The sequence below is a fragment of the Triturus cristatus genome, chromosome 6, assembly GCF_964204655.1.
Source record: "Triturus cristatus chromosome 6, aTriCri1.1, whole genome shotgun sequence".
Classification (NCBI taxonomy): domain Eukaryota; kingdom Metazoa; phylum Chordata; class Amphibia; order Caudata; family Salamandridae; genus Triturus; species Triturus cristatus.
Genome location: NC_140589.1, coordinates 1,396,388,226 through 1,396,404,339, shown reverse-complemented (window position 1 = coordinate 1,396,404,339; position 16,114 = coordinate 1,396,388,226). Strand labels below are relative to the sequence as shown.

Here is a 16,114-nt window from a genome sequence, read left to right as displayed (position 1 = left end):
TAGGTCATTGCAGAACGCTGCACTAATAACTGGGCTGGAGGAAATGTACTATTCGTTAACTCCAAAATGCTGCAGCATAGGCATGGTTTTAACATCACGAAGATTTGGGAACTCAAAGTGATCCAAATATATTATATGACTGTCTGATAATCTGTACAAAACAAAATAAAAAAAGGTTTACTTGCCTTAATCTTGACAGGGTGCCCCTTAACCCATAGGCTTGTATCTATTGACCAATATGTGGGTGCCTGCCATGTATTGTTAGTTATTAAAATTATCCCGTACCACATTTACACATGCCAAAACATTTGCCTACAATGGTAAACCTTGAGATAACATGTAACCAAATACCTGTATACAGCCTGTAAAAGAGTGTGATAACAATCCACTGTTAGCGGTCAATTGGCTTTAACAAATTATGATCACAATAAATAAACCAGGTCTACTGCCTTGGTCATACATTTTGATTCTAATGCCAGACCTGGCAAAACTTTTTCCAGCACACCTATCAGTTCTATATGACTGTTTCATTTGTTTGTCACCGTAACCAACTCTGGCCTATTATACTGAGTGTAAGCTTTCCCACAAGGCAAACATCAGGCACACAGTCAGTATAAAATAGTAAATATATACTATGTTACAGTTGGCAAAGTAGAATACGATCTCTCCTAAGAGGGCTTAGCAAGGATTCACACAGTTTAAGTCTTAAACCCATGGTTTGTCAGAGGTGGTGACCAACAACGAAATTCATGCCTACCATGGTAATCTGAGATTCCATGTAACAAAATACCTATCTGTAGGCTTTAATAGACAGTAATAACAATCACCCTTAAACACATATTGACTTTAACATATGCTTTTCACAATAAACAAGACCTACTGCTTTTTTCATAACATTTCCTAATAAACAGATCATGCCTAAAGCCATGATCATTGGATTGCCAACATAATCAACTCAGTTCTGCTGTATTGAGTATAAGGTTTGCAACAAACCAAAAAGTGCAATATAAGAACTCGTTTTAGTGGAAGAGCACAACTACGACCCAATCAAATCCTCTACTCAGGGATACCAGCATGAGGGTAGATCATAAGCTCCTCTCTTAGTTATACTTTGAAAGCTCTTTACTGTTGATCACATAAGGTCTGGTGCCAGCTGTGCTGTCCAGGCAGACCTACAAATGTATGATGATTGCTGTAGCTCCGGACATTCCATACTGCTCTCAAACACACAACTGCACTCTGAAGTTAATAATGAAAAGGGAAGGGGATATGTGCTGCTGCTAGAAAACCACACAACTTATTTTATCTAGGACACTAACAGTGCCATATGTGTGCCCTTGAAAGTTTAAGCTCCATCTCATTGTAAGCCAGATCTTTCTGCTTGTTAGTGAACCTTTTCTCGGAAGGCATACTGATGCTGACTCACGCAGCTGAATAAACACAATGGGCGTGATTCACAGAACTAATCTGAGACAAAATCCTAAACTTAATACTTTTGGTATTCACAGAAGGCACTTACTACTTTTGGTATTCACAGAAGGCATTTACTACTTTTGGTATTCACAGAATGCACTTAATACTTTTGGTTAAACTTACTACTTTTGGTATTCACAGAAGGCATTTAGTAGTAGTAAAGTTAGGAGTCCTAACTTTACTACTACTAAATGCCTTCTGTGAATACCAAAAGTAGTAAGTTTAACCAAAAGTAGTAAGTTTAACCAAAAGTAGTAAGTGCCTTCTGTGAATACCAAAAGTATTAAGTTTAGGATTTTGTCTCCGATTAGTTCTGTGAAGCGGGCCCAATGATCCCAGCTACATGAAGGGGGAGCATGTTTTTTGTGGAAGCACACAGCAAAAGAGGCGATTCTGTCCACCATCATGTGGGTGGAGACACTCTCTACAGTACTCCTGAAATCTCTTTTTTTTTTTTTTTTAGGTTGATCACATAAGGTACGGTGACAGCTGAGTTGTCAAACCAGACCTAAAAATGGACATCCTGGGGAATCACACAAGTTGTTTCTTGCGTTGGTCACACAAAGCTGACCAAAGAATAATCTAAAATCTACAGCAAATGTTAAAACGCTAACATGTGAAACGACTGTGCAAAACAGACTTTCCATAAACTAGACAGTAGAAAAAGGTACATGAAGATTGAGAATACACGTTTTAAATGGAATTGACAGGCCGTTCACGCTCTCACGCTACCAGTGAGCCAGAACTGGATGAAAATATATTTTTGGGTGATTTTACATGAGCATTTTACAACTTATTTGCTTTAGGGCTGGAGGGATTCAAACGGCCCAGAGAAAGTGAATTCTATTTTTCCTTTATTGTATATCGTGGGGCTACTTTGACATGATGACCAACTCTAATGCGGTGATGGCAAATTAAAAATTAAAACGTATTAGGTTTTAAACTTGTTAGTTCCCTTGACAGAGAAAATAATGACATACTCTATTAAGTCAATTATTTATTTCAGAGACGACTGTAGGAGGTGCAGAGGTTCCTCATCCCAATACAGTCACACCTGTTTTCACGGCGGGTACTAATTTTCTTAGATTTGACTATGTCCAAGGTGAGTTCATGGCCAAGCACTTCCAAACGACGAGTTTGTCTGTAATTGACGTTAAAAGTCATGCGATGCAGGTAGGTAACCTTGCAGTCGTGTAATTATGCCATTGTATTATACAGTTATTTGTAGTTGTATCGTAGGAGTTCTTTTGACTTAAAACCTGTTTATTTATAATTTATGCCACTGATTATGTACGTTTTGCTTGATTTCTATGGTCTTTGTTTTCATTTTTAAAGTATTTGTGCATAGTAAACCTCCCTACTTAGTCACACTAAAGGCATTTCAATTAAGCAAACCAGTTAAGCCTACTCAAAATATACACAAACAAAGAATGCCTTTGTTATTTGGAATCTACTGAGTACCTCGATATCCGGCATGGATAGGCTCCCTCAACATACTCAGTGTAAACAGAGGCAAAGGTCTGTGCGAAGGGGTAATCTGGAACCTTTTTGGTACAAAGCTTTCCACTGCAAAGTGTGAAGCAGGGGATTATCCTAAAATGTTATGGGCATCTGAAAACGTGATATTCTGGAGTATTAAAGGAGTCGTCACCGGTTTACCTCCCCAAAATAGTATCAAAATGAAAGACAGAATTTGCCCTGGTGCACCTACCAGGTCTGGTATTGCAACTACTACCAGTAGTATTACCAGGCTATTTAAAATTACCAGCAATATGATTACTACGAATAACTGTAGTCGTAGAAAGCGCTGCACTTGTGGAAACAACAGACTGGTGGTGACGACCATAGTCTATGACTAAGTCACACGTGCATAGTTGTTTGTGATAAGGTCACTCTATTGCACAATGATTCGATTACGAAGTGCCATTGCATCACAGCAGTGGACAAGATCTTTCACCTTCCTTTGTTATCTGCTTCAAATACAAAAAGAACACAATGTATTAGTGTTCGCCATACATTTATCTGGAAAACTGATTTTAGAATAATTTATTACCCAAGTAACGCACACATGATGCTTGGATAAATAACTTTTAGTATTCGAGTTGTGTAGAAGCCTAAATCTGGATTAATTTCAAATATTAAGATAATGCAGCAGACTAAACGGTTCAAGACCAAGCAATGCAAACCTTAACATGCCACTGCAAACAACATTAAAGGGGCATGGCACCCAGTTAAAAGAAAAATCTATTTCTCTAGCTTAATCCTTAATCACCAACATTTGCCCATAGTAAGGATTCTTATGTGTCTCTTTGATGATGGCTGGTTGGATTATGAGACATGTGGTCACAGCACTCACGAGATGGTCCCTCTAATGTAAAGTAGGATAGTTAAAAAATTTGGACTAACATGTTCTCAGCTTCTCCTGAACTACCTCGTCAGAACCTAGGTGACTATCTTGAAATTCTTGACTTGAAATAATTTTAGGTTATGACTTATGATATACAGTAATTAACCTTTTGTTTTAAGTTGCTAACTTCAAATATAATTTGCAACTAGCCTGAAAATACTTCACTGTAAAATGTAAAATATAATGTTATAACTAAACCTTCTTTTTTATTTATTTTTAAACTGACACTAAATGTGATGCTAACTTAGGTCGAACATCAAACTTGGCCATTACCTTGTCTTACAATTACTTCAGCTGGAAGGATTTAGGTTTCTAAGTCCAGTCCTACTCAATATGGGGAATACAGCCAAACTGTGGTAAAGGTTAAATTCGAATTTCAAACATTTTTTTGTCAATTTAAACTTCTCAAAGTTTTTGTATAAGATAGGTTAAAATAAAAGAATGCTAGTCAGATTGTGCAGAGAAACTCTGATGGCTACTTCTAAAACCAGCTGCTTAACACATTGAGAGGATAACCTTGCAGTCCATCATTGCATACAAGAGACTGTGCTAATAATATAACATATATGTACATATTTGTGGTTGTGTACCATACCATCATACAGGGCATTGAAGGAGCTGTAACAGCCAGGAAGTTAATGTCAGTACTTTTGGCTCCAGTAGGCCAACCTTCAATTACATCGCAACTCACAAGTGGACCGAACCGTTTCCACCTATAGACAGCACAGAAATAAGACTGACTGATGCATGACCTCTTCACATTCTCACATTTCCAGCACACACGGTGACCTTTTAACTCATTACACTAATTTAACGCCTTGGGTCCTTCCAAGTCGGTGAACACACAGAAGATAATTACATGAAGCAACTGCAGTAATCATCTTGTGGTGTTTTACTCACGATCACTATGTTCTTAGGTGCCATTTGTTCAGCATTCCAGTTAGAAACAGCCACAAACAAATAAATACAATTTCAGTGCTGCTTGACAGAGAACATGAAATTGCCCATTAAAAATGCTATGCTAACAGTCTAAATGTTATGTAAATGAAACAATCACCTTAGGATGTTTGATACATGCTCACACTACCAGAGAAACATAATTCCCATTAAAAAAACGCTATGCCCTAGTTACTTGGATGTACGTGTGACCAACTGTAGTTGCTATGATATGTGTTGAGCCATATCAATCATAGCTAAGCAGAGAAATCATATCATGGCGGTTGCTTGTACAGAACCCGAAGATGCTTTGCGGCTGCCTCAGTGTGAGGGTCCTGTGAGAATACCAATGAAATACAACAGCACCAAATCTCAGCGTACCTTCTATCCCAGGAGTTCATGCCCAGATCACTCAGCAGAAGTCGACAGAAATAAAATGGTGCTTGTGGCTCTGCTGGCTTCGGCTCCTCTTGACATGCAACTTTTATGCTAAGGTCCGAACTGAACCTTTCAATATGATCGGTTTCGTTTGCACTCTGCCGCGTGATGGCATCGATGATTGCCTTCTCGTGATCACGGCTCATGCCAAAGGGGGGAAAGGATGGCTCATTGAGTTTCAGTTGTGAATGAAGGAGGCATTCAGGACTCATATTCCCAAGATTTTCAAGCAACTTATCCAGCACGTCTGCACTTTCCTCTTCTACAGCAGAGTCTGTACTAGATTCCAGGGGTGGCTGATTCCCCTTTAAATCCATCAGTGGTTTACCACCCTTTTCACTGGTTGAGTGGGTTGAGTAATTTTCCAAAGGACCATACAGTATTGTACTATCCCATGAGTACTTTCCCGAGATGTCGCGCACAATTACTCTCACGTCAGAAGGGGAGCCCACAGACTCCCCGTTTGTAGTCCTTTCGGAAGGAATCTGCAGATATGATATAAGCGTGCTGTCATTGAACACAAAAAGTTGCAAATTAGGACTCTTAAACACTTCTGACGAGAGCTCAGATGATTCCACGTACGGGTTGTCGTGATGTTCACTGACGAGACTGTGCAGGATGGCAGGTCCTCCACTCAGGGGATAATGTCCCAAGTGATTGACGAGCTGCGTCATCACCATGCGCGCTGTCAGAGGAATCAGTTCCAAATTTCTTCTTCTTTTCTCTAAAACAGCAGAGCAGAATAAAATCATTCAAACAGCAATAGGCAGCAATAAAAAAGCAGCCACCAATAAAAACGCAAATAATTTAACCAAAGTTTTACATAAAACCGAGCACAGAGATATTGAATAAACATGTATTCTAAATCTAAATTAAGCAAGCTCAGGTGGGGAATCGATCCAAACTTTATCATACTTTTTTCAGTGTGAAACTGTGGATGTATACAAACACATAATTAAGCAGTATCATGCTCTTTTACACAATGTTATGCTCTGGATGTTAAGAGTGCAACTCCACCTAATAAAGAAGGAGCTCGACATGCAGACAGCGGGACAGGAAGGAGACACCACGATTCCCTGAATGTAGAACTGAAAGCCGAAATGTGAATTACGGGTCGACATTAGGAGTTTACAACTGCTTGCCGAGCGACACGTGCATGCTAGTCTCATGTATTTTACACCGTTAAGCTACTCAAAAAATCATGATAAAGAGCGATTTAAAAAAAAAGATGGGATTATGCTCTAATTTCGTAGATTTAGATGTAGAAGGATAGATTTAGATAATCAATGCCCATTATGCCAATACCATAACAGTACAATTTAAGTCCAAATAAAATGCGTAGGCTTTCTGTGAAATTAATGATTTGTTTTTGCTCTCCACTTTAACAATTTCAAGTGCAATCTTGAATACTATCTACAGAAAACTGCAGCGTCTAGTCTCAGTTTACTCACCGAGGATGGCAGTTCAGAGGCATTAAACAAAAACAAAAAATCCCTTTGTCTGCTAATACTAGGATATTGTCATAGTGACTAATGTTAGCAATAACGAATAACAATGGGCTATTAACTTTGTTTTGCACACTATGTCTAACAGTGCGCCTGATTTCAATATGCATACAAGAAGAACAAGTTACTCACCTTCGGTAACTCCTTATGTAGTAGAGACATTATCGAGCCACAGATTCCTCACCTTAGAATACTCCCCGGGTATCAGGCTGGATCCAGAAAATCTTGAGCAGTATCTCTGCGTGCCAGTAGGTGGAGAAAGGCTCCAGGTTCGGCATCGCAGGCATCATCCTTGCCGGATGGGACGCGCACAGTGCCTATATAGGCCCCACCTCAGCACACTGACTTCAGTCTGTGGCTATTTTTGCGCCAAAAGCACAGAGCCATGAAATACTATTTTGACCAGTGTACAGATTCTAGGGCCTAAAAGGGGCTTATTAGGTAGAAAATCCAGTTTGCAGAACAGAGGATGGGAGGGTCGGGAAAGAATCTGCAGTTAGATAGATTCTCTACCAGATCAGATAGAGATTTCTAGCTGCAGACTCCTTACACCTTGGAATAGATACTAAAGCAATAGCTCCCCTGAGGTGGGCCTGCAAACTGGCTCAGACCAAAACGTCCCGGAGGATCGAACGGGCAAAGTGCCCATCACGACAGACCTGACTGTCAAGACAGTAGTGTTTGGTAAACGTATGCAAGGATGTCCCCGTAGCAGCCTGATAGATGTCCAGGACAGTTACTCCATGAGCTAATGCAGTAGACAGCTGTGGCTGACATGGATGAGCCTGCAAACCCTCAAAGGGTTGCTTCTTGGGTAATGCATAGCAGCTCTTGAAGCAGAGTGCAATTCATCTGGAGATGTCCATTTCTGCACTATTATCCTCTTCTTCATTCCAGTGAACCCTACAAAAAGCTGATCACCACCCGGTGTTCTTTGGTACGATGGATATAGAATGACAGTGCCCTTTTAGAGTCCAGACGATGGAGTCTCTCTTCCACCTAGGAGGGGTTCTGAGGAGCAAAGAAAGTAATCAGCGTGAAGTTTTAGCAGATTTACAAAGGCATCAACGCCTTTGGCAGAAAAGAGGCGTGGGTTCGGAGAATCAGTTTGTCTGGGAAGAAGCAGGGGTTTGGAGGGTGAACAGAAAGAGCCTGTAGTTCGTTGACCCTCCTGGCCACTAAGACGACTGTCTTGATCATCAGAAGTCATAGAGGGTAGCTATGCATGGGTCAAAGGACGAACACATATAGGATCAACAAAATTAAGATGACATTGGGGCATGACGAAAGGTTTGGGAGTAAACATGCTGAAGGCCTTTCACAAAACATACCACAACGAGCAAGTTAAAAAGAAAGGGTTGGTCCAGCAACTGCAAAAAAGTGGACATGGCCGAAAGATATCCCTTAACTGTTTCCAGAGCAAGGTCTTGCTGGGCTAAGGACAGAACGAACAACAGCACTTCAGACAAGGGTGCAGTAAGTGGGTCATTGTTTTTCTCAGCACACCAAGCCACAAACTTGTCCCAATGGCAGGTGTATTCAGCTTTTGTTGATGGACACTTGGCTGCCAGGATGACCTCACAGACTTCGGGAGGGAGATCGAAGATGTAGAACTGTTGCCACTCAATCTCCAAGCATGGAGGTAGAGAGTGAGCAGGATCGTGTGTAGAATCCTCCACTGTTGCTGTGATAGGAGATCACCACCATAGTAAAGGATGCTCCCTCCTCCATAGCCATACTAGGAGGGGTGACCAGGCCAGTGTCTGGTGAAATGTCAAGGCCACTGGAATTATCCAGCTCCTCATACCAGTTGTCTGTATCCAATTGGGCCACAGGGTGTTCACGGGATCAGAGTAGCAGTAAGGATCCTCAGATCCACTCCTGTCAAATTCCCCCACAGGACAGATCAAAGAAAGGAGGCCCTGTCTCCGACTCGGGGGTGGTTGTTGGGGTCCAGTCGGCATCCATCAGTGTCAGAAATAACTATGGATCAGTGACACAGGGCCAAAACCTGGCGAAGGTCTTGGATTTGCAACCGGAGTCGTTCCGGATCCAGGGACGAATCTAGAGAGCCTGACTGGCACAGAGGAAGAACCTGCCACCGGAAATCCAGTTGGGGTACCTCCCGACCCATGTTGCCTACACAGGGGTCCGGTCGCCCACATGTGAGGTGATTGGCCTCATAAAACTCATCGCTCCGGCTCCAAAAAATTATGGGAGGTGAGGAGCGGACCCAGGCTCAGGCTCCACTGGGGGGAAGTGGGTCTTTGACTTGTGGCGTCGTTCCCGCTCCTCACTCCATGACATGGACCAGTGCACGAAGTCAGAGAGCGCTTCTATTTCATGGACTTCTTAGGTTTCTGGGACTTACCAGACAATGACTGCGACTGAAACAATGACTGATGGGAACAACCCTGAGAGCTAGCCCATCCTTACGACCAGGACCCAGAGCAGTGCTGGGCTGCCAGTAGCGTTCTCTCTTGCTACCAATTCGTCTTTGGATTCATAGTGTGGGAGTTGGGGCAGTTCCTGGATTCATGGTCCGGGCTCCAGGCCCAACAGACAAACCAGATGGGGGATCCATCCCCGACAATGGCCTGTGACAGGCCCCACAGGGTTTAAAAGCCACTGGTTTCTTAGGGAACATCTCTCAGGCACACTGGGAACAAAATAATCAAGAGATTTGTCAAGATGTTGAAAAAGGTGGTCAAAACGTCACCTAGCTAGCTAACCTGGAACCACGCTGCTGGTGCAGGAAGAAAGTAACATAGGGCAGCTCACTAGTGTGACACGATATAGGCAACGCACACGTCACATTCAGCACGGTAAACGCCTATGACGCAAACACGGCGATGTTAGACGCCACCTACTGGTGCACAGAGCTAAGGGTCAAGATTTTCCAGATGCAGTCTGATGCCTGGGAAATATTCTCAGGTAAGAAATCTGTGGCTAGAAGTCTCTATCAGATATAGTGGCAATACACGTGAAACATTGAAAGATCAGCAGAGACCAAAATTTCCATCAGACTGTCCACATGCAAAGGCTAAAAGGCCTAACGAAAGCAAGGCAATGCTGGTTTCTTTAATGATGAACTCGGGAAAGCAAGACCAACATTCATTTCTTGCTTGCTGATGAGCAGCACAGCAAAACAGTAGGCGAGGGCTCGGCACCTTTGGTTTCATCCAATTCTTCAAACCGTTTAATAAAAATATGCAACAGTTTCTTTACCGAAAAGCTGATGTATCACTAGGACTCCATGGTGAAGTTGCAGCTAGAGAAAATACTAATCCTCCTCACCCTTTCCCACCTCCCACAAAAAAGTTAGCAAAATGGACCAGAAATGTATTTGCATCATTGAGATGGGGGCGCTGCCGGCCTAACATGCAGTTAGTCAGCAACCCCATGTACTAAAGTTTAGCTCGAATCGTGCAGGTAGGTGGAACATTTTGTTTGACATCCTGTCAGAGGACAGCGAGCGTAAGATTCTGCAGAATTTCCTAACAATGAGCCATAATGCCTACCCAAGACTTGCAAAGTAACTTTGCAGCCCATTCCTTTATCAAATACTAAAAGTCTAAATGTTTCATGTGTATTGAGAACAGAATCAGGGACAGTATTTGAGAGTTTATTTATTTGAGGGGTTTGGATAGTGCTACATGTCTCCTTAAAGTTACTTCAGAGAGGGGAAGTATGTGTGACGTAGATTCTAGTCCGCGTTCTTCAGTCACGACCCCATTCGTGTGTGGAAAACTCAGTTAAAAGTGTAGCTCTGAGAGTTGTCCAAGACTATACTCCGCTGCCAGAAACTCGGGAGCTACGTTTAACGACTTGACCCCTAACAGAACAACTGAGTCTTAAAGTAATGGTTAGGCGGGACCTGGAATCAGGAAACTAAGTCAGTCTCCACGCCGATGGATATTGAGAGTATAATGTAGTGAACTACTCAACTAAGTAATAAAGAGATCCGGAGGAATGAACATCTCACTCACTCCTGTTAATACCAAAATAATTCAGAAGGCAGAAGCTGTACTGTCTCAAGAGCACAGGCATCTATCTCTATCTGAAGCTATGTCAAGCCCGACGGTTGCCTGCTCAAGAACAGGAGCATGTGGAAGGAAAAGGTAAAAAAAAAAACCCATAAAATCTGCCAGTCTGGACCACCATCTGTCTGGGGATATCATCTTCCCTTTTTTTAAATGAGTCTGAAGTTCATCCTCTAAGAGAATGAGTGTTCACTACGGGTCAGTGAGCAATCTGTCACTGCGCCACATGCTTCGGCTCCCGGTTAGAAGCGTTCCCCCTTGGGCAGCATTATTTTTCAGGCCGGATCTCTTTGATTCAAGACAGCAACTCAATCCTCTTCTTCAGGCCCCGAGGTATCTATGGAAATGGGATTTATCGGCACCCGGGGTCTCAGATATAAAGTTTCCAACTTTTAACCGGATATGAAATTGGTATTTTTTTTCCTGCTCTACGACTGGCTAAGAATCCCCTGATTTAGCATTCCTTGGGGTGACTCAGCTTGAAAAGCTATATTGCCTTTGTTAAATTTCTCGCAAGGACGAATGGGGTCAGCAGAGGTCAATAAGGCAGTGACAGTAGTTACTGCTGAAACGACAATGTGCAGAATTTCCCACAACTTATTCACATGACTTCCTTCCAGGCTCTTGGGCATCTAAAAATAGGCTGGCCTGCGAAGAGCAGTACCTGACCAGATTGCTCTGCTGCCTAAGTGTAATAAATCTACCCATACGTTGTTGTTTGTGAATGTAAAGCTGGTTCCTCCAACACCCCCTCCAATTACTTTCTTAGACCCACAGGTTAATTAGAAGGTATTGACTCCGGCTTCTTGGATAATACAAAAAAACAGCATAAATTACAGAAAATTCTGACAAATCAATGCAAAAGTGACAAAGTAACAAAAGCAAATAATACGCGTTTCCCATTACATAACTACAATTAAACCAAAAACATATGGGCATATGAGTGAGAAAACATGATATAAAATATTACTTTAACAAATAAATAAAACGTGATCATATATTTATTTACACCATTTGCAAGGGGGCTTGGCTTGGGAGAGTTTACATTCAATATAAACATCTCACAGTATCCTGCACAGATAACATGTGAGAAGGAAGAGAAGTTGCTTCATTAGTATTAGCATGAATTTGCAGAAAAGAAAAACACTTTAGCTATAAATACAAACTTGAAAATAAACGTACAGTGCACTGAGGTGAGGACTACTTAAAAAAAATAATAATAAGAGGAGTCAGTACTGGCAAGAAGAGTCGTAGAAGAAGAGAGACGGTTTTGCGCAGAGAGTGACAAATAGCGAGAAAGTGGAATAAAAAGAGGTAATTAGTCAAAATAAAATTCAATTTCATGTATTGTTAGATTGACACTTTCATCAGTTTTTATTTTGGCGTGAATCCTTCCTTGAAAGTAATTTCAATGAATCTGATCAAGACATTATACATTTAAACTATATCAGCAAACGCAAATACCCCCAAACCTCACAATTCTAAGAATGGAGTAGCAAGGGCAATGAGCAATGTATTGGTATCTATCAGAAAATAGAAGTACCAAAAATACAGATTTTATGTCAGGGCAGGAGATTTTGCTGGTCTCTTTCATTTTCATTACCGAGCAGCCTTAACTAAACACTGTACTCAAAGACTTAATAATTCCAAGAGTCTTTGCAACAAAGAATAACCATAGAGAATGTCCCATTTAATGGCATCAAGGAACAGCATTTCCTCTTTCTTCGCTGATCAGCAGCCAGGTAAGTGCCTTTCTTATGCCTTATGTGTATGCTTTTATAATTGACTGTATTCCTCATGGTTTTTAGGTCTCGCCTGACCCAGCGCATGCGCTGGTCTGCCAAGACTTATTGAGAGGGCTCCAAAAAGTGCTACCTGGCCAGCCCAGAGCTACAGTGCATGTGCGCGGGCGCGCGCGCCGCGCTTTACCGTGATTACTTTCACTTTAGCGGCCACACGGCCGCTTTGATGTTTGAGCGTCATCGCGATCACTTTCAATTTCGCGGCCGCTTGGCATAGCCAATAGGTCTCGCTTTTGGGACCTTATAAGTATTTAGTTATGCACTTATAAGGTCCCAAAGGCGAGACCTATTGGCTATGCCAATGCTTGTTTATTTTACTAACAACTGTGGTGCCTTTAAGCAGTAAAGCGCCTCCACTGCGTACTGTGATAACCCGCGATCTTCACAGAGAAGTTCACTACATCGCGCAGCAACACGGAGTCTCTTTGAAAAAATGTATAGGCGTTGGGCCCTCTAGGCATTCGTATTGCTGGCATTCATCCAGTTCAGATCACCTCAGTAGCGTGCGGGTGGTACCAACACTAGAGGGCACAGGGCTATTTAGACGTGGGTCCGCCCTCCACATTATTAAGATTTGTGGAGCTCCTCGGCATGTGGCGCGCTGACATCCTTCCCTAGGGCTTTCTGTGGGATGAAAAAACTGGGGGGGGGCCTTTGGAAATAGGGGCGTGGCTTAAAACACACAAATCTGTGCTTAGCATAGTGTGCCTGTAATGCCCGCACTGTATTTTGATGTTTCTGTCATTGCATCCAGATAAGTAACATCCTACCCGCAAGAAGTCAGGACTATTGGTTGTTAGTTGCTTAAGATAAATAAGCATCAACTATGGCTTGCATATAGTATTGAAAAAGCTTCCACTTAAAGCCCTGGTGACAGCACGACAATGTTGCTGCTCCTGAGTTTCAAAAAGAGAAGGGAAATCCAGAGAGAAAATGAATCTTCAAAGGATTTCCCTTCCCCTACAAGGCTCACCTAGCATGACATCATGCCGTAACTTCACCACTAGTAAGAAGTGAGCAGTGTGTGCAGGGCACATGGATGTGTCTGCTATCACTGCAGTTCGGAAAACAACGGATGCCTGTGCCAGGGCATAAAACAGAGCCCGATAGAGACCAGTTTTGAGGCGTCCTTTAAAAAACTGCCGGGGCTCAGCACCGGTGAGACCCGGCCTACTTAAAGCCCTGGTCTTCCCCTTCCATTTGTAAACAAGGGGAAGACATTCCTCCGCGCATGCGTGTGAATCGAAGCTGTCCCTGCTAACTCTGCTCAGTGATGCAGTCCACTCCGCAGTCTGTGTGCACAAACCAGCCCATATAGATTGAAGGGCGACTAAGCGTATATATATTTCCCAACAAGCATTAGCCCCAGCAATCATTGCCGATACAGACCTTCTATATGGCTAATCTGTTCCTTATAGTCTCCATGATTTTATGACCTGAGAAGGTGCTTTTGTGCAGATGTGGAGTCGGAGCATCGGAGCAGATGCTTCTCCACATTTGCAAGGAGTTAGTGAATGCAATCAATCAATCAGGTGTTTGTTAAGCGTGACTACTCGCCCGTAAGGGTCTCAAGGCGCGGGGCCATTTAGCAGTCTCCTGTCCATCAAGGGGGGGGGGGGGGGTCTGTCATAGAGCCAGGTTTTGAGGTTTCTTGCGAAGATGGGGAGCGATGTTGTCTGTCTGAGGTGGAGCGGCAGGGCGTTCCAGGCTCAGACTGCGAGGAAGGAGAAGGAGCGGCCTCAGCGTAGGAGAGCTGGGCAGATCGTAGGGTCCTCTGGGGTGTGTGGAATTTGAGTCGGCTGTTCAGGTATGCTGGTCCGGTGTCGTGGAGGGCCTTGTGGGCGTGGGTGAGCATCTTGAAGGTGACTCCAGCTTCGATGGGGAGACAGTGGAGTATGCGCAGGTGCTGAGAGATGTGGCAGTGTCTTGGCAGGTCGAGAACCAGTCTTGCGGCGCCGTTCTGGATGTTCTGTAGCTTGCGGGTGAGGTTTTTGTTTATTCCAGCGTAGAGTGCGTTGCCGTACTCGAGTCTGCTGGTGACCAGGGCGTGAGTGAAAGTCTTTCTGTGTTCGAGGGGGATCCATTTGAAGGTCTTACGTAGAAGGCGGAGGGTGTGGAAGCAGGAGAATGAGACACAGTTGATCTGGTGGTCCATTTTGAGCTCAGGAGTCCAGGATGATTCCCAGGTTGCGTGCATGGTCTGTGGGGGTGGGCGGGCTTCCGAGGGCGGGGGGCCACCAGGTTTCGTTCCATGCGTGGGGGTTTTGGGCCCATGATGAGTACTTCTGTTTTGTTGGTATTTAGCTGTAGGCAGCTGTCTTTCATCCATTTGGCGACTGCTTCCATGCCTTCTCGAAAATTGTGTCTGGCGGTATTGGGTTCGTTGGATAGGGAGAGGATGAGTTGGGTGTCGTCTGCGTATGACACAATGTTGAGTCCGTAGGCTCTGACAATGGGGGTGAGCGGAGCCATGTAGACGTTGAAGAGTTTAGGGCTGAGGGAGGACCCCTGGGGCACTCCGCAGGTGGTAGGTGTAGGGTCGGAGAGGAAAGTGGGGATTCTGACCCGCTGCGTTCTGCCGGAGAGGAAGGAGCAGATCCAGAAGAGAGCCTTGTCTTGGATCCTTGTGTCGTGGAGTCTGCGTATTAGGGTGCGGTGAGAGACTGCGTCGAACGCCGCTGAGAAGTCGCGGAGGATGAGGGCTGCTGTTTCGCCTTTGTCCAGTAGGATGCGGATTTCGTCTGTTTGCAGCGAGGATGGCAGTTTCCGCACTGTCGTTTTTTCTGAAGCCGGTTTGGGAGGAGTCGAGAATGTTGTGCTCTTCGATGAATGTGGCGAGTTGGCTGTTGATGGCTTTCTCGATGACTTTCGCTGGGAACTGGAGCAGGGAGATGGGTCTGTAGTTTCTGAGGTCGGTGGGGTCCGCCGAGGGTTTCTTCAGGAGAGGGTTGACCTTGGCGTGTTTTTAGTCATCGGGGAACGTGGCTGTTGCCAGGGAGCGGTTTATGGTGTGGCAGAGCATGGGTGCGATTGTGTCGGCGGCTCTATTGAAAATGTGGTGGGGACAGGAGTACATGGGGGCCCCGGAGTGGATTGACTTCATCGTCTTCAGTGTGTCTTTGGTGGCGAGGGCTGTCCAGTTGTCGATCGCTGGCTTAAGGGTGTCGGGGGTGGTTGGTGAGGGTTTAGTGTGTTGGTTGTCTTCGTCGAAGTTGTCGTAGATGCTCTGGATTTTGTGGTGGAAAATGGTGCTGAGTTTGTCACAGAGGTCTTGTGAGGGAGGGATGTCAGTGGACTCGCTGGTGGGTTGGGCGAACTCCTTGATGATGTTGAAGAGTTCTTTGCGGATGTGTGCGTGAGTGGAGATTCGGTCTTCAATCACATTTTTCCTCGTTTTTCTGATGAGTTGGTGGTGGGCGTTGGTGGTGTCTCTGAAGTTGTTGTAGGCTTCTGTGTATTTGGTGTTCCTCCAGGCCTTTTCGAGGCGGCGGCAAGTGCGTCTGGACTCTC

The 16,114-nt window shown here is 44.0% G+C and overlaps 1 protein-coding gene across 7 annotated transcripts in view; it reads right to left on the bottom strand.

The window, feature by feature from the left end:
- Positions 1–16,114, bottom strand: part of RALGAPA2 (Ral GTPase activating protein catalytic subunit alpha 2) — a 1,855,355-nt gene that overhangs the window by 631,052 nt on the left and 1,208,189 nt on the right. For all 7 annotated transcript variants that reach the window (XM_085612413.1, XM_085612412.1, XM_085612410.1 and 4 more), the window contains one exon: positions 5,198–5,978. In XM_085612413.1, coding sequence (XP_085468539.1) covers positions 5,198–5,978 — 781 coding nt within the window. The remainder of the gene's footprint in view (positions 1–5,197; positions 5,979–16,114) is intronic.